Below are 24,061 nucleotides of genomic sequence, written 5' to 3'. Positions count from 1 at the left end.
AGAGATGTAGCAGGGAGATCAAGTAGGAGGCTATTTCAATAGTCAAGGCATGAAGTTATAAGGCCCTGCATTGGTGGTGGTAATATAGGAGGAGCGAAAGAAGCATATTCAAGAAATATTATGAAGGTAAAATTGAGAGTAGTTGGCAAAAGATTGGATATGGGGGAAAAGAGTCAGGATTTGAGGGTGACACTTGGGTAACTGTGAGAATAGTGAAGCCCTTGATATTAAGAGGGAAGTTAGGAAGAGGATTTGAGGAAAAAGATGAGTTCAGTTTTAGACATGATGAATTTAAGATATCTATTGGTCAATTAGTTTGAGATGTCTAATAAGCAGGTTAGGAGATAGGTTAGACCTGGAAAAGTAGAATGGAATCCTCAGGAATGATATGATGACTAATTCATGATGAAATCACCAGTGAAATAGTATAGATGGAGAAGACAGGGCAGAGTGCTGGGGGCCACCCTCTTTTAACAGGACTGATCAGGATGAAGATCCAAAGAAGGAGACAGAGAAGGAGCAGTTAGATAAGTGGAAAATCTGGATAGAGAACTGTCAGATAAACTTAGAGAAAAGAGTATCAAGAAGAGGGAGACTGACAATATCAAAGGATGTGGAGATCAAAAAGTATGAGAACTGAAAAAAAGTCTGATTTGGAAATTAATTTAATGTCAATCCCCTATTCAATAACTTCCAGTGATCACCCACTACCTCAAAGATGTGAATGTGAAATCCCCTACTCTCTCATGATTATATTAAAAAAAGACAAATGAGGATGAACCACTGGGAAATCCTTCTACCATGAAAAGCACTTATTTTCATGTGTCACCAATAAAAAGCAATTGGATAAACACTAAAAGGACTCTTACTCCTTTAAGATTTAGGAAAGTTTCTTTAACTAAGCACAAGCTATAAATAACTTCAATTTAAAAGATGATTTTGCATAGGTAAAGCGGAGCACACATGTCATCCCAACTTGACTAAGTTGGCTGGTGGGCATCTGAACTGGAACAAATATGGTGTCCCACTGGGAGAGGAGGTCTACCACCAATACATTTAAGAAGAATCCAACTAGCCCAGTTCAAAGCTTATAGCTATGGGGCTGTATTTGGGCCCAAGTGGCTGTGATATGGGGAGAAACAGAAAGGATTGGAAAAGGAAAAAAAAAGGGAACGAATGAGGGAATTAGAAAAGGAAAGGGGAGGAGGGGTAGAAGGAGGGAGACAGAAAAAGAGGTGAGGAAAGACAAAGAAAGATATAACTTTGGCAATATTATAAGATAGAACTAGGAGGCAGAGAGAAATTGAAGGTAGGGACAACAATTATAACAATTTAAAAAACAAAAGTAATCTGCACAGGATCCTAGTAAGGAGAACAAGAATTAACACTGAATTCTGGAGTTGTTTCTGCTAAAGCCAAAGGACCACACTGCCCTCCTAAAGTGTATGCTGTGCTAACAGAAAAACTTAACATGAATTTACAATTTCAGAATTCCTTATGCACATTCATTGACCTCCCATTTGCTGAAATAGTAACAGGCTCAATAGTTTAAGAGATTAGATACAATAAGTCTTTCAGGAACACTATAGTCACTAACCACTATAAGACCCTGAAAAAGTAATTTTGATTTTCTGTAACTATTCATGCATTATTTGACATGAATGAAAATGACTGGCTCCTAGCAAAGTTTCCATGGTAGACTTTGTTAATAGCTCTTTACTATCATTACTAATGAGCACAGAACATTATACAGTCCAAAGAAAAGTACAAACATTAATGAGTCTTTTCCGAATACAACTCGGGAAGTAAATGAGAAGACTAGAGAAAAGAGGGAACTACTAGTAGTATAGTGGTAGTCTCTCGGTAACCAAGGATGACGATTGTCTTTGTGCGCTTTCATCTGTGATGTAGATGAGTGTGCACAAAGACACTTGTGCGTGAAGGAGATTTAAGTGGAAAAGTCGATGCACAGAGATAGTCCCACTCTCTTGGCGTTGGAAGCCTGGGTCCAGTGGCATGAAAAGTCATTACACCTGGAAACTTCCTCAGCTACATTGGATGGCCGTGTTGTCTTTTGTGCTCCAACATGCCCTAAGCACTCCACAGTGCTTTGCTATGTCGCCATCTCAGCCGTTGAACCTTCTTATTAGTTTCTTCCGTCTGTTCGGCTGAAGCAGTCTTCACATGCTGGGTGAGCAAAGCCCTGGTTCACCAGGGGTCGACAACCTGATGGCTACCCTCACAAGGTTTAGCTGGCCTGTCAAAGCCGTTGCCCGGGGTGTGGCCGCTGCTGCATGCTAGCAGCTACTAGGAGCCACAAGTGAGAGCTGGGTGAGGGAACTACTACTTATATAAATATATCACTCTTTAACTAAAGGACTGACAGCAATAAGGTTTTAAAAAGCTGGATATAATATCAACCTCTAAAAATATCAACCCCAAATGTTTTGGGGTGGGATGAAGAAGAAGGAAGAGTTAGGAGGAAATTTTGGAGAATAACAGAATATATATACACACACACACACATACATATATACACACACACGTGTATATATATATATATATGTACATATATATATATACACACATACATGTAACAACAAATATGAGAGTAATCCAGGAAAGAAGTGAGGATTAAGAATTGGGTTTTCTACCTTTAGTTTCTTGAAATTATCTATTACATTTTGACAAAAGTGAACTACAAAAACTGTCATTGTCTTGGAAGAGATTAATCAAGCCAAAAAAAGAGAAATATATAAAATACAATCTCTTCAAGTATTCACTGAGCACCAATTCTAATTCACAGCACTAAGCATTTTGAAAGATATAAAATAATTTTAAAAATATAATCTTTACTGTTAAAGAAATTGTGTAGCCAATCACATTATTAACACAAGGCATTAGAATATAGAAGTAAATGTCAAATAGTAATGTGGAAATCCAAATGCTTGAGAACAGAAAGCATCACTGTCTAAGGGAACATTATAAAAGAGGCAAATGGGTTTGATCCAGGTTCTCCAGGTACATGAATCTCAAAGGCTAGAAGTTGGGCTCAAGTAAATCAAAGAACTTTAAGGGTTAAGGTAAAATTGGAAAGAATAGGCAGGCACTAATGAACACTGAAATAGGAACAGCCAGCTGGTGCAGTAGATACAGTGTGGAGCCTGAAGTCAGGAAGTCTTATCTTTCTAAGTTCAAATCTGGCTGCAGATACTACTGAGTAAGTCACTTTACCTTGTGTGCCTTAGTTTCCTCATCTATAAAATTAGCTGGAGAAGGAAATGGCAAACTACTCCAGTATCTTTGCCAAGAAAACCTCAAATGGTATCATGCATACTCTATCTCCTTAGAAAGACTCATATATATACTTTTTGCCTTATGAATAAACCCTAGAAAATTGTACTCCTGTGGTTTTGGAATATGTGACACTGACCACAATAGGCTGAGAAGGGAAAGGGGGGGGGAAGGGGAGGAATACTAAAACCAGAATATAGTTTTAGCAATAACCTCAGAAGAAAGACGATAGGAGATTAGACTTATTGAATATTTGAACCCAAGTCAAGAATTCACAAAGGTTTTCAAAATTAAGAAACTAGGTGCTTAGAATTTGGATTCAGGGATCTGGAAAATTTAGAAGCTAAAGTTAAAAAAAAAATCCTAGGGAGAAGATGACCTAAGCAAAAGAAATGGATCTAGGAGAAATAATTTCAGAATCATTAGACTCCCTGAAAACTATGTTTTTTTTAAAGTCTAAATATTACACTTTAAGAAATCAAAATTAAAACTGCCAAGATCTGTCAGGATCATAGGGCATAGAAATAAATAATCCACTGATAACCTCCTGAAGGAAACTCCAAAAGTGCCTAAACAAGGATTCTAGTGACACCAGGCCAGCTCCATCTCAGCTGACTTTACCAGAGAGAGCTCCAGCGAGACCTCCTTAGAGATTGTCCTCCAAGAGCTTCCCTTCTCCAGAGCCTCTCTCAAGAGATTCTTCCCAAGCGATCCTCATCAGAGATCCTCCAAAAGGATTTCTCCAAAAGGATATATCCTTAAGAGATTCTACTTTTTCGTATATAGGGGTTTTTCTCCCATGTCACCTCCCCTAAGTCCTTACATCTACCAATCACTGTAGACACTTTCCAAAGGACTCATCTAAATTCCTGCTAAGTCGACCAATCTTCTCAGTAAGTCTGAATCAGAAAAAATGCTGCTGTGTCAACCAATCTCTTCAGTAAGTCTGAACAAGAGAAAACACAGCTGAGTCAACTAATCTCATCAAGAGAAAACTTGCCCAACCCTTTTAGGTACCTAGCATCCCATTGTATCAATTCTAAAAACAGGCCTGGCTCAAAAAACTCCTTCTTTATTATAAGCATGGGTCCAAGTACTTTCATTGTTTAGCAAGGAGTTTTCTCTCCTAAAGCAGTCTTAAGTACGGGTAGAGTAGAGGTCCTCCCATAGCAAGGAGTTTTCTCCCCTAAAGCAGTCTTAAGTACAGGTGGAGTAGAGGTCCTTCCATTTCTGATCCTGGCAAGTTCTCACATCAAAATGGGGAATGTTTCTCAGTAGGGAATTTGTTCTAATTAAGAATTCCCCGATGGGGAAATTTTTAACATTCACAAGTCTGAGAGATTTCAAGATTTACAAAAGGAAATGTTTCAGTAATTTAATAGCCAAGATCCCAAATTCCCACATCAAAGAAAAACTACTATAAGTATCCAGAAAAAAAAAGTAGCTGAAGTACTAAGGGACCACAATCAGGATCAAATGGCAGCTTCTAATAAAAATGAAAGATCTTGGAATACAATATTCCAAAGGCAAAGGACAGAGGCCTACAACAATAACTTACTTTACAAAGGTAAAAACAATCCTATAGGAAAAAATGGACTTTTAATACAATATAAAGTTTTCACAAATTTCTGACAAGATCATAGTGGAGTAGGAACTTTGAAATGAAAAGAAGAGACAAGATAAACTTAGAAAGGTAAATTCATTTCAGCACCTGAAGGTACTATATGATAATGTAAAGTTAACATTCTAACAGAGGAAAAGAAACAAGTGCCCCTATAGAACTGTAATGTATTCAAAGAATATTGAGGGCATTAAATAAGAAAAATGGAGGACATGGGGAATGGATTGGTTCTATTCTGAGCTTTAAGAGAGAGAAGAGACAACAAAGGAAGGGTAAAGTAAATACTCATTTTTTTTTTTTATGTAGAAATATAAAAAGAACAGGGAATGAAGGCTTAAGAGAGGATAATCCTGGGGAAGAAACAGTCATAATCAAAACCATCTTCTTAATCCTAAAGAGACCAAAAACCCTAGAATCTAAGGGAGTATCTATTAATTTAGAGAACTGCTGAATGAATTTTGGTATGCTAATATGTTATGTAAGATTATTACTATAAAAAAATACGAGGAGATGTGGGAAAACAAGCATACTGATGCACTATTGGTGAAACTGTGAATTGGTTTATCCATTGTGGAAAGTAATCTGGAGCTCTGCCCTTAAAGTCATTAAACTGTATATAATCTTTGCCCCCACAATACCATTGCTATGGTTATATCCCAAAGAGATAAAAAATGGGGGGGAAGAACTCATGTACAAAATATTGTTAGCAATTCTTTTCACAGTAGACCAACAAAGAAAAAAAGAGAAATTAAGAAGGTAGCTATCAATTAAGAAATAGTTAAACAAATTGTGGCATGTTAATGTAATGGAATATTATTGTACAATGTAAAAAAAATCACAAAATGAACTTTCAGAGGAAAATGAGAAGATCTTTATAAATTAATTGATGAAAAATGAAATGAATAAAAACAGGAGAATTTATATCAAGGCAACATTATAAGGAAAAACAATTTAAAAACACTTTTAGGAAATGATCAAATAAAATATTATTAAAAAACACTTTTAAAACTTTGATCAATAACAATAACAAGTAACAGTTACAGAGGATGGAAGATGAAATATGTTACCCATATTCTATGAGGAGGCAAGGTGGATGGATTAAAAATGCATAATCTGATGTACATTTTTTGACACATTCAATGTGGGAATTTGCTCTGGTGGAGTAGAAGAGTAAATAAATATTGTTAATGGAAAGAATTAAAATATTAAAACAATTTTTAAATATCAAAAAAGAAATGATTAAAGAGATAATTAAAGAATACTGGATAAGAGTGATATAAAGTGAGTAGAATCTTAAGAACAATTTATACAATAACACTGCAAATAAAAATAACTTAATTATTCTGATTAATCTACTGACCAATTATCTCCACAGGACCTAAGATAAAGCACTTCAAAATGCAGAATAAGATATATTTTTGGATATGATTACTATTTGGATTCATTTTGTTCAACTATAATAATTTATTATAAGATTTGCTTTTTTATTTTTTAATGACTTGAAATTTAGGAAGTTCAAGAGTTAGAAATTTTGATGGAAAAAAGATATGAAAAAAATTTTTAAATAAAGATAACAGAAGCAAAAACAAGAAGGACAGTTTTGAAAGTTATATGTAGAATCTTTCATATACTTTAAAAGGGTAACATGAAATGGAAATTCAATATCTCATATATATACTTGTAGGGAAAGGTTTTTTTCCTGGATGGGTGTTTAAATCCAAAATTAAAATGTTTTTTAAAAGATTCTCATGCACAATTCTTCTGACTAGACTTGATGGCAAATCTTCCCTCTTGGAGGACCAGTCAGTGAACAAGAATTTATTAAATGCTAACTGTGGCAAGCATTGTGCTAAGTTTTAAAGATACAAAGGAAGACAAAAACAATCTCAGCTCTCAAGGATATCACATTATGTTGAGGAAGAAAACATACCAAAAACATATAAGGCATGTGCTGTATAAATGGAAGGCACTAGTAGTGATGCTGGGAAAAGCCTACAGAATTTGAGCTGAATCTTGAAAGAAGCCAGGGAAGACAGAAGAGGAGATAAGGAGAGAGGGTAAACATAAGGAAGAATGAGTGAAAAGGCACAGAATTGAAAAGTCCTATGTGAGGTAAAGCTGGAATGTAGAATATGGAATGAAGAATTTAAATTAAATAGTTTCATTTACTTCATTTATCAAAAAGTATTTAAAGTGACTATATGAATATGACCCTGTTACCAAAAAGGGGGAAAAAGCACCAGGGCATCAAACTCAAATCCTAAAGCATATCTTGAAATTCATACAGCCTCTCTCTCTCTTCCCTCTACCCCAACTTTGAAAAAAAAATGTATATGTGTGTATGTATGTATACATGTTCAATATGTATGTGTATGTATGTATACATGTTCTATATGTATGTATATGTATTCAAAACACTGCTACAGAAGATGGCCGAATAGAAGGAGCAGGAGTTCAGACCTCTGAATACCCTTCCTTACCGATCACAAACTGAATGCTCCTAGGGGACTGAAAATCAAACCCAACAACAAGACAGAGCCAAGGAACCCTCCTGCTGGACTCAATTCAAAAGGTATGCCCCCCCCCCAAAAGTCGGAATTCGAGAACACTCGGGTTTAAGGGGAAGGCAGGAGGAAGGTCCCAGGATCCATCTCACCCCCACCCCCCCACCTAGAGTGCTAGGCCTCCAGCAGCAGTGGGAACCACTGGGCGGGCAAAGGCACTGATCTTGAGGGTGTACCTTGCGGGTAGGGAAGTGCCAAGCTCAGAGTGTCGAGCACAGATGGCGGGGAAGGAGCTGGAGAGGGAGCTGGCAGCCTGGTCAGAGCCGTGGAGATCTTCCATACTGCTCCACTCTTCCAGGAGGTCTTTGGCCTCAGAGCACACCTAGCCCAACCCAGCTGAACTTAATCCCATCAAAAGTCTTCAGAACTCAGGGAAGCCTAGGCTGCAACACTGACTGCTAGACTTTAATCCAATCAAAAGCCTCCAGAGGACAGGGAAGGGCAAACTCCAACACTCCTTCCCCAGAGACTGCACTGAGAGATCTGGCAAAGCTCCAAGATGGGAGACTGACAGAAAGTCCCAAAACCATAAAAATGAGAGGAGCAAAGAAGGGGGGTAAATATGAGCAAACAACAGAAAAAGAAGAAAGAAATTACAATTGACAGCTTCTGCAAGGCAACGAACCAAGAACAAAATACTGCTGCAATTGACAGCTCCTTATAAATTTAAGAGATTAGACTTTTGTCAGAGGTTTTATCAAAGGTCTAATTTCTCAAATTTATAAGGAATTAAATTAATTGTACAAAAAATCAAGCCATTCCCCAATTGATAAATGGTCAAGGGATATGAATAGGCAGTTTGCAGAGAAAGAAATCAAAACTGTCAATAAGCACATGAAAAAGTGTTCTAAATCTCTCATAATTAGAGAATGAAAATCAAAACAACTTTGAGGTACCACCTCACACCTAGCAGATTGGCCAATATAACAGTAAAGGAAAAGAATAAATATTGGAAGGGATGTGGCAAAATTGGGACCCTAATTACACTGATAATGGAGTTGTGAATTGGCCCAACCATTCTGGAGGGCAATTTGTATTATGCCCAAAGGGCTTTAAAAGAATGCTTGCCCTTTGACCCAGCCATACCACTGCTGGGTCTGTACCCCAAAGAAATAATAGGGAAAAATATCTGTACAAAAATATTTATAGTCGTGTACTTTGTAGTGGCAAAAAACTGGAAAATGAGGGGTTGTCCATTGATTGGAGAATGGCTGAACAAATTGTGGTATCTGATGGTGATGGAATATTATTGTGTTGAAAGGAATGATGACCTGGAGGATTTCTATGTGAACTGGAAAGACCTCCAGGAATTGATGCAGAGTGTAAGGAGCAGAACCAGAAGAACATTATACACAGAGACTGATACATTATGGCACAATCAAATGTAATATTTTTCTACTAGCAGTAATGCAATGACTCTGGACAATCCAGAGGAACTTATGAGAAATAATTCTATCCATATCCAAAGACAGAACTGTGGGAATAGAAACGTAGAAAGAAGGAAAATATATGTTCAATCACGTGGTTCAATCAGGATATGATTTGGGATTTTGACTTTAAATGATCACTATTGAAAATATAAATAACATTAGGGGAATCACAGATTTTCTGACAGACAGCATGGTACAGTTGAATTATCAATGAATTTCTAGTCTGAAGATCTTGCTTCAAACCCCAGTTTTGTTATTAACTGTGAGCTTGGGCAAGTCACTCAACCTCAATTTCCTTATATGTAAATAAAATAAAGGAGTCTAGATGGCCTCTCAAGTTCTTTCCCATTCTAAAAATCTGTTTTGGCAAATTCACACAATTAACCATAGGAAACCAGCATGGTCACTTAGAGAGAGTAGAATATATCTTCGACTCTGTCGACTTTGTAAAGTCACAGAAAGTTGGCACTTCCTGGGAATGTCAGGGTGAGACTTCTCAGGGACTAGTGCTTAAAAGGGTCACTTATGATTTTTCTACAATGGTTGCATTTGGTGGTGAATTTAGAACATGTTTAAGTTAGTAGCCATCAAGTATGAAATAAAATGGTAAAGTATTGCTCTTCAGAAAACCTAAGTACCACATTTGTTATATTATCATTGATTTCTTTGACTTAAGGATGGAATTTATAGATTAACACTTAAGTTTAAACAGCCAATTCCATTTTTAAAATATCCTATCCACGTCTACATTTTCAACTTTGTAAAAATGAAGAAAATTATTACAAGCTGTCAGCAATAAAAGTACTGATTTATTTCAACTTACAGAAATATGACTAAAGGTCAGATATTGCTAACCCTAAGTGTGTTTTGTTAAAACTGTCTAAATGTAAATTGGAAAGCTGTGGAGCAAAACCAATTAATACATACAGTTTTCCCAAATGACGAGATTTTTTTGAATTTTTCAACTGACAGAAAAGATTCTTTTATTTATTTATTTATTTTTTTAATTATGAAAGGACCACCCAAGTGTGTCCAAATGTAAAATTTGCTTACTGTAGTGAAATTTGCTGGGAAGGCAACTTACTCTTCTGAAAACCCAGGGGCAGATTTCCACTTCTCTGAGAGAATATGCTACAATGAAAAAGAGCACTGGCTTCGGAGTCAAAATCCCTAGGTTCAAATCCCACCTGTACCATTACCTACTATATATGTGACTTTGGGAAAACCACTTAAACTCTTTGGGTCTTTCAATTTTTTCATCTATAAAATGAAGAGACTAAATTAGATGGCATCTAAAGACCCTTCTAACTCTAAATCTATGATCCTATGATGCTGTGCTTTTAAAAAAAATTTGCATTCAAGATCCTGCATACCTTAATGCAAAGTTTATTGCTTGTGAAACCAAAGATACAACAGTTGCTCACAGACTAGGAGTTCCAATGGGCTTGGAATCCTTGGCATTAGATGTTCTTTTAATGTCCTTTTCCCTTTAACTTAAGTAAATATTATTCTTTTTTACACCTGTTGAAATTGAGGGAAAAGATATACATTTTAGAAAATCATAATCTCAATCCATAAACAGATACATGAATTCTATCTTTCAATGATTTTTGTAAAGCTTTTTTCAGAGTTAGGAGATTAATCAGAATGCCTTAAGCTTCCACACACTAACTCTTCTTTTATTACCTATGGTTAACTACAAGAATTTTCTGTCTAAAGGTATCTAAAAGCATTCTGGCACTAGGAAGGGCTCTATTTTAGTGGGGTATAATTTAACTTTTTCTATACACAGTAAACTAAAACTTGTTTCATCTCAATTGGAGGAAATTCTATTCCAATAAATAAAGAAAACAAGAAGTTTCTAAATTAGTAACACAATTTGTAAAGCATTTTACTTATATTCAAGCTACCTGGATAGAGCATTCATTTCCAACTGAAAGCTCACTTAATCATAGCACCCAAAGCTCCTGTGGTGCTCACTAGTTCAAAATCTATTCCACTCCTGCTAGCTTTCCAGTTTAGCCTCCATATAAATTCCAAATTAGTATCTCTAAAATGTAGGTCTAACCATACTACATCCCTTCTTAAACATTTTTAGTGAATCCTTATCGTTTCTTGGATAAAATACAAACTACTCAGCCTGTTATTTATAGCCCATCACAATCTGGTTCTTATCTAACTTTACATACTTACTTGGTATTACTTTCCTTCCAACACACTGGTTTCAGACAAACTAGCCTAGTAGCTGTTCCCTGAAATTAACATGCCCTCTCTTGTGCCTCTGAACATCCCCATTTCCTGAAATTCATTCACTCTTCACTTAATCTCTTAGAATTTCTAGCTTTCTGGAAAGAAGTTTGGCAGAAAGTAGGTACAGACCAGCATCTCACACTGTATACTAAAATAAAGTCAAAACAAATACATGGTTTAAATGTCTAACAAAGGGTGATGTCATAAGCAAATTAGGGGAATATGAAATATTCTACCTGTCATATTTACAGATAAGGAAAGATTTTATGACCAAACAAGAGAGAGAAAGAGGGGAAGTTACATAGATCTTTTTCATTTCATCAAATTAAAAAGTGTGTACAAACAAAACCAATTCAGCCAAGATAAGAAGGGAAACATGAAACTAGGAAAAACCTTTTGCAGCAAGTTCTGACAAAATCCTCATTTCTATAAGATGTAGAGAATTGAGTAAGATTTATAAGAATATGAGTCATTTTCACCAAATGATAGTCAAAGGATATGAAAAGGCAAGTTTTCAGAAAAAGAAATCAAAGCTACCAAGTCAGATGAAAAAATGCTCTAAATCACTATTGATTAGAGAAATGCAAATTATAATAACTCAAATACCACCTCCTACCTACATAACAAAAAAGAAAAACAACAAATTTTGAAGGTGACGTGGAAAAATTGTGACACCAGTGCACTGTTGTTGGGAGTTGTGAACTGATCAAACCATTCTGGAAATAAATTTGGAACTATGCCCAAAGGGATATAAAACTGTGCATACCTTTGGACCCAGCAATACGACTACTAGGTCTGTACCCCCAAAAATTAAAAAAAGGAAAAGGACCTATATGCATAAAATATTTATAGCAGCTCTTTTTGTAGTCGCAAAAAACTGGAAATTGAGGGCATGTCCATCAAATGGGGAATGGTTGAACAAGTTGTGGTATATGATTGTGATGGAATACTATTATGCTGTAAGAAAAGATGAGCAAGGATGCTTTCAGAAAAACCTGGGAAGACTTACATGCCAGAGGTTGATAACTTGGAGCCCATCTAAGATAAAGATCTGAGTGCCTTCTATCAAGAGGTTGAAACTCAGAGTCTGTCCGAGAACTAGCCCTAGTGTTCTCTCCCTCCCCTTCTTTAGGCCTCTCATAGTAATACATGTCTGTTGCTGGCAAAGACATGCTGTTGCTGACCATTCCATGAACCTTAGATGGTGCTTGAATCATTATTTTACCCCAAGTGCCTATCTATATTTCTTGGAAATATCCTCTCACCCTAATTCCTAGAATCCTTATCCTGCACCAGGTGTCATATATACCATCCTTGTTACACTTTCCCAAGGACTGTCTCAGCCCTTTCCCAAGGACCCATCTCAAAGGAATGCTTTCATTCTTTGTGATCTGTACCTTTAAAAGTTGTTAGCTGCCTGCAATAAACTGTATTTTGCCTGCCATCAGCAAGGTGAAAACCCTTCTGACTCCACACTGTGCCTATTATCTTTTGATTCTTATCTTTTCCCTTGTCCTTATGGTATGTACAGGCAAGGCCCTTATAATTTCCACCTTTGTTATTCTTCTATTCTTTTCCTTCATCCTTACCTAGGGAACTCTGGTCCCAGTCCTGCACCACCCCCCTTGGGGCTATTACACTTACATGAACTTATGAAAAGTGAAATGAGGAGAACCAGGAGTCATTAAGTAGCAGAAATACTGTACAATGATCAGTTGTGATTCTCAGCAGTACAATTATCTCCTGATGAAAAATACTATCTACCTTCACAATGTAATGGTAGAACTTTTGGAGTCTGAATATAGATGGAAACATACTTTTTCTACTTTATTATTCTTTTTTTGGGGTCTGTTTTCTTTCACACCATGACTAATATGGAAATATTTTACAAGGCTACACTTGTATAATCTTTATCAAATTGCTTGCCTTGGGAGGGAGAGGGGAATGAGGTAGGGAAAGAATCTGGAACTCAAAAAACTAAATATTAATTTTTTTTTCTGCTTACATGTAATTGAGAAATTAAAAAAAAAAAAACTCACCACAAAATAAATAAATGACAAGAATCTCTAAACTCAAGGCTCATATAAAGTGTCAATTGTTTAATCAAATCTTACCTGATCTTCCCTATCCCCCTTCAATGATCACTGTGCTACTGACTTTCAAATTTGAGATCATAGATACAGAGGGATTCAAAATCCATCTAGTCCAACTCTCTCATTTTATACTTGAAAAAACTAAGATCCAAAGGGATGAAATTATTTACTGAGTTCTGAGTATCGCAGAGAACTTATACGTAACAATGACACAAAGAAGTATACAGAGAATAAATGTGAAAAAGAATAAATAAAATTTTAACTACATTAAATACCAAGCACTTAAATACGAGGCAATTGGAGAACGAGAACACTAGCAAGGGAAGGAAGGAATCAGGAATGGCTTTGGTTAGAAGACTGGACTAGTTTTGTCTTAAAGGAATAACATGTAGCAGGTGTTGCAAAGTACTTTCAAACCAAACTAATATAGTTTTCTTTATGTCCAAGTGGGTTTAGAATTCAATTATCTTTGTGAGAAAAATGTCTATTCCCCAATAGTTAAGAAGACAAAGGATATAAACAGGTAGTTTTCAAAAGAAGAAATGTAAACTATCGACAACTGTTAAAGAATGCTCCAAATCACTAATATGAAGAGAGATTCAAACTAAAACAACTGAGATTCTACCTCATACTCATCAGGCTGGCAAAGATGAGAAGTCACAAATATTACAATTGTTGTCAGGACTACTAGAGGAAAAGACACTAATAGGACTAATAATGTAGACACTAATAGGTAGACCTATAGTTGGTCTAACCATTCTTGAAATTTGAAACTATACTCAAAAAGTACCTTAACTGTGTATATATGTGAATTCTCTTAACTGCATGGTATGTGTATACATATACACATACTTACATGAACCCCCTTTGATCCAGTAATATAACTAATGGGCATATATTCCTAATAGGTTAGAAATTATTGGTATTGTACAAACATATTTAAAGCCTTTTTCTTGTAGCAGATTCATCAAAACAAAGTAGATGTCCATCAATTGAGGAGTATTTTAACAAATTATGGTAAATAGATGTTATGACATTATTGTGTTGAAAGAAATGATGAATATGAAGCATTCAAAGAGAGACTTATGAACTGACACTGAATAAAATAAGCAGAACCAAGTGAACAATTTGCAAGATGATTACAATAATGTTAAAAAACAACAACTTTGTAAGACTTTAAACATTGACTAGTCATGGAAATCAGAAGACTGATGATGAAGCAAGCATGTCTTCTCCCTGCTGTCAGAAACCTAAGGGTAGGAAATGAGACATATTTCAGGTATTTTCAGACTTTATATATTTGTCACAAGGGAGAGCAAGTTAGTGGACAAGAACAGAGGGAAAAAAAGAGAGAAAAGCCTAAGAATTTTTTTTCTTAAAATTTTCTCAAAAAAGTAAGAATTTTTTAAAATAGAAAAAAATTCAGAAGATAACTTAGAGAGCAATTTTGTCCTTTCTTTGTTAAATTTATTGTAGTCTTTTAAAAAATAAACTATGTAACTACTTTTTAGTTCTTTGTATAATGAAATGGTCATATTTGTTGAGGACTGTTACAGTAATAATAAAAAAGGAAATTTTAAAAGGCTTTGAAATTTAAAATAAAATATGCATGCAAAGTGGTGGTAATTCACTGCCAAGTCAAATTCAATTTATTTCCACACAAATACTGGAGAGGCTAACTACTAAAATCCAGTAATGATGTTAACCTTTGCTTGCTTTGACAATGCTTTTTTCCTTTACCTTTCTTTTTGACAGCAACTGTTACTTTTATGTCTCATAGTGTTGTTATAGTATATACTACTATAGTAATTTCTGGTTTTTAAGGATCCAATAATGATGTAGAATACTAATTCATAATCACTCTAATTGTATTCTCAATAAAGTGTAACACTACATAGATTTTTTATATAAAATGAACAAAGAAAAGGCCCAATTAGTTTCCTTTTTTAACATGCTTAAAATAAGGTGGCTCTATTTCATGGTTCTTTTTTTGTTTTGTTTTTTCTTAAACCCTTACCTCCTGTCTTAAAATAAATATTGTGACTGGTTCTAAGGCAGAAGAGTGGTAAGGGGCTAGGCAATGGGGGTTAAGTGACTTGCACAGAGTCACACAGCTGGTAAGTGTCAGAGGCCAAATTTGAACCAAGGATCTCTCATCTCTAGGACTGGCTCTTAATCCACTGAGTCACCCAGCTTCCCCCTTTGTTTTGTTAAAAAAAAAACAAAAAACAAAAAACAAAACGCTTACCTTCTGTCTTAGAATCAGATTCTAAGATTCCAAGGCAGAAGAGATATAAGGGTCAGGTAATGGAGGTTAAGTGACTTGCCCAAGGTCACACAGCTAGGAAGGATCTGAGGTCAAATCTGAACCCAAAACTTCACTTCTCCAGGTCTGGCTATCTATCCACTGAGTCACCTAACTGTCTCTACATGTTTTTGAACAAAAACTTTATCTGGGATGTCTGGGTAGGGGCTAGTAAGAACTGTTATTTGAACCCTTATTTTTGACAGTTTAACAGTTACTGCTTTTTATCCCAAAGTTGTTGTAACCTGCTGTGATACAGATGCTCTAAAAGAAAATGTAATTATAAAAGATATTTTTTAAAAATATATAAAATATAAGAGATATAAAAGATATCAGAATTAAAGGAAACTTAAAAAAAAAAAGCTAAATCAGTTGTGTGTACAAAATCAATTCATTCACTTTTAGGAATTCTGTTCCTTAGTAAGTTCTTTAAAGGAGAGGATTTTGCTCAGGATAGCATAAAAACAAGACAATAGCATAAAACCAAGCCAAGAAGATAGACTCAGGTCATGTTTACATGACATTCACATAATCAGCTGATTCAACGTAGGAAGGAGAGAAAAAAAATGAAACTAGTCGTTTCTTTAAAAATAACTAGATAATTCAGTCATAGCAGCTCCAACAGTATATGCAAACATTTTAATATTATTCTGATTAATTGCAAAACCCACTGTTAAAAGCTTTAAAAACATCTTTTCCTCAGCAATGAGACATGTCACATGCACTGTGCTTTAAATTCTAAGTAGAATTTCTAAGCCAATCTTCACTCCTTAGAACAGGTAAAGCTTAATATAAGATGGAACTAAAATGACACAAAAATTGGGAAGGAAAGAACAGGGAATTTGTTTCTTCTTAAAAAACAAGTTAATCAAAGTTAACACAAGTAAAAGTTAATGTTTTGTATGCACTCATAAAGGTTAAGATTGAATTATCTAAAATGAACTTAAAATAGTAATTATGATCTTACAGTCACATTTAGGATATCTACATTGCTAATAGTCTCCTAAGTTTAAAGAAAGTGGGAGATGGTCAATTACCAGTTAATCCAGATCAAATACCCAATCTTGTTTGTTTGTTTTTTTTAATTTGGGAAGAAGGCATAATTTATATTAAATATGTAAAATTGCAAATGACGGTTAAATGGCAAGCAATAGTTTTGGCCAGAAAAGAAAATCAAATGCATCTTTCCTAGAAATATATGGGAATTTCCCAAATATATACTTGATTCCTACTGAATTGGAAACTACCAGTCTTAATTTTAAAGTTCTTTGTGAGTTCTAAATTACACTTTTAGAAAAGGGAGAAAAAAGAAAAAGGGTATTTGCCTGTTTTTCTCTTTATTTTTTTCCTATGTTTCTAAATTTCTTCTAACAAGTTTCTAAAGTAAAGCAATATGGTCAAGTGAAGAGGAAAAAAAAATCACTGGAGTCAAGAGACCTGTTTCTAGACATGGTTGTGCCATTTAGCCCGACCTTCAGAAGGTCATAGTCTTCTTAAACCTCAGTTTCCTTATGTGTGAAATGAGAGTATTACATTAAATGATCTCAAATGACATCTCTAGTTCTAAAATCTTAAATGCAAGATAAAATCCATAATCTCCAGGACCCTAAGCTAGTTCCCTAGGATAACACTTCACAATGCTTCTAGGGTCCTAAAGTCTATGTTCCCATTCCCTTCCCCTTATTTCCACAATGTGTGCAAAAGATAATTTTGAGGCCTGAAAACTGTCCTCTTTTGACCACTTAAAAACCAGGAGAGAAAAAGTGAATGGATGATTTTGTCTAAGTACAAAAAACGTCAGCTCTGTATCCACTTAGTAACTTCCCCAAAGTTCTATGTGTCCCTTAACACTAGGTAACACTAAAACAGATTTGGGGCTTTTTCTTCTGATTATATACTCATGAAAAAAGAAGGAACAACTTCCTCCCCATCAGCTTTGACTGAAGACTCTAAAGGGTGGAAAACCACAAACATCATCCAGCAACTTTCTAAAGCAAGTAGCCAACATCCAGTGGTTTGTTACCCCAAGTTCCCAATGTGGTTTTTCCTTTAGAAGTCCAGTCATGGTCTCTCCAGCCCCTAAGATCAACACACGAAATGCCCAAAGGATGGTTGGATTTACCATACACACTGAAGTATCCCCAAATGATCAGGAAAGTGAAGGAAAAGACTACTTTTTGGTGACAGCAAAGGAGTCTGAGCTATAAAACATCCAGTTTCTTTAGGATCCCCAAACAAAAATAACTACATATACTTTATATGCTAGACACTGTATGAGGAGATGGATACAAAAAGAAAAATGAAACAATAACAACTGATATTTATTATAGTGTTTTAAAACTTGCTTTATTAATATTATTTCATTTGATCTACACCACGACCCCATGAGGTAAGTCAATGGCATTATTATCCCCGTTTTACAAATCGGGAGATTGAGGGTTGTGAAGGTTAAAAGTGACTTGCCCCCAGCCACACGGTTTAAAACTTACTTTTGGAATTCCCCCAGCTGTTGTGTTTAAACGGTGTCAGAGACCATATTCGAATCCAGTCTTCCTGATCCCTTACCTAGTCCAGCATTTGAAGAGAGCCTCAAAGGTACTTCAATGGTAAGAAAACTAGACAAGGAAACCCGAGTTCAAATCCAGCCTCAGATCACTTGGTCAACTGTATGATCCTGGTGAAATCACTTGACTTAGATGCAAAAAATGGAACTCTTACTAATACAAATAATACATACCAATAATAATACAGAAAGTGCTTAACAAATGCTGGTTTTGATCCCTCTCCTCGCTTGGCGGGGGAGAGGGAAGGAAGGAGAAATATCATTTCCCTAAAGAATCTGGTTAAGCCTTTCCCATTTAACAACCATCAGGGGAGCACCTACAGTTAGACGTGTGCCCAACCAAAGCCGCTTTGAAGAACAAAGTCCCTGCTCCGTCATCATTTTCACGGGTTTCAGGGAGGGGTGGTCAGCTGGCTGATGACATGGGCACCAGATGTCCTCTCTCCACCTACATCAGGTAGGACTTGCACTAGAGGCTGGCAAAGCCTCCTCTTCCCTGCAGGGAGGGGGAGGAAGGTGATGCTTGAGCCTCGTTTCCCCCACTCCCCAACCCCCCAGGCGCCCTCACCTTGAGGATGTTCTCGAAGATAGTGTCCCGGAACTCGAGCAGCGCCTTCTGGTCGAACTCTCGGCCATGGATGATGCGCATCTGCTTGAGAAAGGTGGACTTGCCGCTCTCGCCGGCTCCCAGCAGCAGGATCTTCACTAGGCGCCGCACCGCCCGCCGCTCCCGGGCCAGCAAAGCGTCGATCTCCCGGCTCCGCCGCCGGGCCTCCCGCTCGGAGTCCCGACTGCCGCCGCCGCCCCGGCGCTCCCGCCCGCTGGCCTCGGCCGGCAGCAGGCAGCGGCTGAGGGTCCTCACTACCCCGGACATGGCCCCGCCGGCCGCGGAGAGGACCGACTGAGCGAAGGGGGGATGGCGGGGGCGGGAGGCGGCGGCCGCCCCTTCACGGTCCCCTTGCGGCCGTCTGCATCCGCCGCCGCCGCCGCCGCACAGAGCCTGGATCCCGGAGGCGCCCAGCCCCCTCCTCCCCCGGCTAGGAGCCGGGGGCCATCGGAGGAGCCCCAGCCCGCCCTTCGGGGGCGGCGGCCCCGCGGCCAAGGGGGAGGGGAGCTCGCTCCACTGGCCCGGGGCCGAGGCGGCCGAGGGGCGCGGCCGCTAGCGGGGAGTTGCCGACTCGACCCCCGGACGAGCGGAGAGGGTCTGACGGAGGCGAAGCCGGGGGGCTGGAGGCCTTCGAATCCCAGCAGACTGAGACTACGGCTCGAGCCCCCGAGTCAGTGACCAGAGACCAGGGCAGTCGTCGCCACCGCCCGCTCGGAACCCCACACTAGCTCCCAGCAAGCAGCTCCGACCCCCCGCGGAGGGTAGGGGAGGAATTGGGGGGGGGGTATAGGCAGGGGCGTGTGTAGTCCTCCCTTTGGCTCAAGGGATTGGGCAGATTTTTGTCAATCCGATATAAGAAGCTCTTCCATTGGCGAGTTGTCCCCCTGAAGGCTGCAAAACCCAATTTGGGCGGTGTCAAAGAGGAGGGGCGGTGGATGGGGGCGGAGTTCAGGATGTCGTTCTCGCACTCTACGCTTCTCATTGGACTTCACAGAAGAGGTCCTTTCTTTCAGAATGAAAGGGAGGCGGGGACTCGGAGGGGATGGACCGGCCACCCACTGTTGCAGACTGCAATTGCTTGATAAACAGGTCAATCGTTTGGCGTTGCTTTTAGATTGGATCTTTAGCTTTGGAGGGGCGTGGCACTAGGAGTGCCAGGTGTACCGAACTCGGTCCCAGTTTTTTGGGAATTCTCCAGGTCTAGAGGGCTGTTGAATTAAGGAGAAGAACCACCAAATTTTTGGCATCAGAGGGAGTGGACTATATTATAAAATTCCCGGAAGTGACTTCATAGGGTCGTGAAAGCCATCCCTATGTTTTTACAAAAAGCTACGGCTAAAACCATATTTCCTGAGGAGCACTAGACGCAGGGAAAGGGGTGGTACATTTTAAAACATCCTTTAACTTAAAAGCTCTATGAGTCCGGTTAAAAAAAAATAAAGTCGGGCTTAAATGACAAACAGCAAATGTAAAAATTAGCCTATTTGCACTTCAAATGTAAAAAAATAAAGGCCACCTATTCAGCATATCCTCCCTTGATTTTATAGACGATTAATAAATTAAACTATTTGCTTTTCACAAGGACATTTGTATTTATATAGCATGAGTACTAAAAGCCTTCAAAAAACCCAGTGAAGTATGTTGTATGAAGGAGATCCATTTTATGGATGAGAAAACTGAGATGTACCTTGTCACATGGCCAGTAAGTGACTGATGCAGAAAGATAATGTAGGTCTTCTGATTTGGTCTAGTGTCCCTTACACTGCACTTCATTGGAGAGTAAAACTTCTTAAACACTTCGGCAAATAAGTCTTTCTTTTAAACTCCTTAAGAGTAGTTTATCTTTGCACTAGGTACAAAAACTTTTGGGATAGTTTGTAGTTCCCTCATGTCTAGCACAAGATTTTGGACCTAGTAAACACATTTAATGTTTATAAAATTGAATCAATCATTACTTAAAACAGGGTTTTAACAGCCATCTTTTGGAATTGCAATATGAATAAAAGAGTAATTCATTAATTTAATCATTGATGTGGATGGCATTACTTCAAAGAATCTGAGATTTTCTTGTTAATCTCTCTAGCTTGCAGATCATTACCTTCCTTCCACACCCTAGGATGGAATTTTCAAGAGTCGCTGTGGCCAAAAACATTAATCAGTCTGTGGTCACTTAGCTAAGCTAGTCCTCTGACAAAGGACGTACAATCCCTTATCAAAACTGCACAAAGATTTTCCTGCATAATATCTGGGATGAATGCAAAATTTAGACAATCAGTGCTTATCACCCAAGTGCTTAGTAAATGTTTATGGACTCCTTAAAATCCACAGACTTTTAGTATCTTTTCTTTCTTTCAAAGTTCAGCTCATGTGCTAAGGGAAAGCTTGATTCCCATCTTTTCCTCCTCACCCCCACCCCTACCTTTCTTCCTACTTCGTCTTCTTCCTTTGATTCATAGAACCTGACAAAGTTTCTGTTTGGCTAGAATAGCCTTTGAGAACCCAGGACACTTCCTTGCTGAAGTGAGGCATTAGAGAAGGATTTAATTGAAAATTACCCATTGCATGCATACAAATATGATTTTCAAGGAAACATTTCCTATATTTTGCTCTGAAGTCCTTTTCATCCTTCAAAAACAAGCTAAATTCAAACCCTAAAAAACAAGATTTTCCTTTTAGTCTGTATACCTCAGTTTTGTCATTTTCCTCAGTCATTTTAGAGAAATGAACTGTTTGGAATCACAGCATTTAGAACTGAGTAAAGTATGTGCCTCACAGTCCATCTAATGCATCCCCTTCATTTTACACATGAGAAAACTAAAGTTCAGAAAAAGGGCAGCATCTTGTTCAGGGTAACATTGGTACTATGAAGCTGAGTTCTCTTTGAAATCAAGTTCAAGATTTACAGTATACCAAGTAACAACGTATTAAAAAACAAACAAACAAACAAAAAAAACAGCTTTAGCTTCATTTACCCAGAATCCATTTCCCTTATCCTGCCAGACACTGGGGGAATTTGTATTCTACCCAGTCACTGGTGGTGGCAGCTGTGGCTTCCAGTGGCATCTATCCAGCATAGTAAGGAATTAGAAATGAGAAACTAGGGGGCAGCTGGTTAGCTCAGTGGATTGAGAGGCAGGCCAAGAGACAAGAAGTCCTAGGTTCAAATCTGGCCTCAGGCATTTCCCAGCTGTGTGACCCTGGGCAAGTCTCTTGACCCCCATTGCCTAGCCCTCACCACTCTTCTGCCTTGGAACCCAAGATGGAAAGTAAGGGTTAAAAAAAAAAAAAAGAAATGGGGAACTAGATTGTATCCTCTACAAGGGCTGAACTAAGGAACTATGGGAGATATCAGGGTCTTCTTCAATATAATGATCCTTAAATCAGCATTAAAGAATTGAAGAATTAAAAACTTAGAGCTAGAAGGGCCCTTCAAAATCTTCTGGTCCAACCACATCATTTTATAGGCAAGGCAACTGATCCCCCAAAAGGTTAAATGCCTTGTCCAATGTCACACAGGTAGAGGAGTAGAGCCAGCATTTGAAGCCAGTTCTGACTCCAGTCCCAGGACTCACACTATGGCATGTTGATTCCTCTTGGCCTCCTAGCCACCATCTTTCATTTCCCACTTAGACCTCAGGGGGGTAGCCTTTTTTCCTTTTTACTAATATCATCTGTTGTTTATAGGCCAGCCTTCTATCTTTTCCTGGCCCATTACAAAACAGATCAGATAGAACTTTTTGTGAACTTCAGAGGAATTGTTACTACATGTAAACCAAAGGGATCCTCTGAAAAACTCCTGCTCTGAAGCTGCATTGTGGAGATAATCCCGAGTTCTTGAAGGCAATGTCAATTTAGCACAAATTCTGAAATGTCTAACTAAGATAAAAAGTCTTTAAATATAGGAGCAGAAGATAGATTGCCATCTGAGGACCAGATTTGAGGGACTCTGACTTCTAGAGGATTGATCATCAATTGACACACTTTTTTTGATCAAAGCATTTCATAGAGATCATCTCTTAAGACAGAGATTTCCACACTTTAGTGTAGTGATGCCCCATTTAAAACTAAAAATTGTTATATCTCCAAACATACAATGTTTATACAAATTTTCACAAACAATTTTCTTGACACAGCTCATCTGTATCATAAACCTATACCAGCTAATAGTGTTGGTGGTAAATCTTGCCTGTTTGGAAAGCCAAAGCGAGCCAACTCAAATTTGCCTTTGTTTGCATATCCCATATTAAATATTCACTCAGCTGTAGTCTCTGTTAGTTTGCCAGAATTTGCTGTGTTAGTTTCATTTTTGTTGATTTTGATTTGAACTTTGTTTTCATTGAAAAACGTTCATACATTCATGTGGGAATTATACTTTAACATAACCAATAATTTTTTACCATTGTTTCACATATCAATCCTATTCTCACTCCCAAAGGGCCTCAAGCTACATAGTCTAGAAAGCTCTCATCTAAGGCAAGGAAAAGATGTGAGGGAGGTCTATCTCAATCCAATTAAATTACAGATCCTTTGAAGTATTAAAATAAACAAAAAAGAAACTGATAGGGAGTAAGAAGATCCATTCTTTTCCTTCTCTTCTCTTCTGTCAACAATTACTCTTTTTTTTCACACAGGTCCTATGGAGAAAAAGACAATTATACATAGCTACTAAATGATCAGTCAGTAAGTCAATAAGCATTTATTAAATATATACTATGCTTGCTATGTGCCAAGTACCCATCTTCCTCCCACCCTCCTCCTGGAGCCAACAAGCAATTCATTGACAGTTGGGTTTTTCTTAACATTTTAGAAATCAAGTTTTCTTCCTATCCTCCCCCGACCCAGGCAGTGAGGAGTCTGATATGGGTTATATCCATACTTTGATCTAATACATATTTCTGTATTGCTCATGTCATGATAGAAGATGTATCACACATACAGTTAGCAATCTCATGAAGGAAATACAGTGGAAGATGGAATGCTTTGATTTGTACTTGGACTCCAATAGCTCAGTCCTTGACTGTTGATAGCATTTTCATGAGTCCCTTGTGGTATCTCGGCAACCTGCTTTGCTGATAATGACTTAGTCCTTCACAGCTGATTATTGTATGATATTTTTGTTACTATATACATTGTTCTCTTGGTTCTGCTCATTTCATTTTGCATCAGTTCATATGTCTTTCCAAGAACCTGTCATGTTATTCAGTCTTTATGACTACATTCCATTACAACTATATGCCACAACTTGTTCATTCATTCCCCAAGTGATAGATAACCCCTCAGTTTCAATTCTTTACCACTACAAAAAAATCTAAAAATATTTTGGTACCTGTCAGT

The 24,061-nt window shown here is 37.7% G+C and overlaps 1 protein-coding gene across 3 annotated transcripts in view; it reads right to left on the bottom strand.

The window, feature by feature from the left end:
• The window catches only part of GNA12 (G protein subunit alpha 12), a 138,535-nt gene extending 119,541 nt beyond the window's left edge, over positions 1–18,994 (bottom strand). For all 3 annotated transcript variants that reach the window (XM_001362682.4, XM_007498410.3, XM_056806479.1), the window contains exon 1: positions 18,689–18,994. In XM_001362682.4, coding sequence (XP_001362719.1) covers positions 18,689–18,994 — 306 coding nt within the window. The remainder of the gene's footprint in view (positions 1–18,688) is intronic.
• Positions 18,995–24,061: the final 5,067 nt, after the last annotated feature.

The sequence above is a fragment of the Monodelphis domestica genome, chromosome 7, assembly GCF_027887165.1.
Source record: "Monodelphis domestica isolate mMonDom1 chromosome 7, mMonDom1.pri, whole genome shotgun sequence".
Lineage (NCBI taxonomy): Eukaryota > Metazoa > Chordata > Mammalia > Didelphimorphia > Didelphidae > Monodelphis > Monodelphis domestica.
The sequence above is the reverse complement of the archived record's forward strand: the minus strand, read 5'-3'. Positions and strand labels throughout refer to the sequence as shown.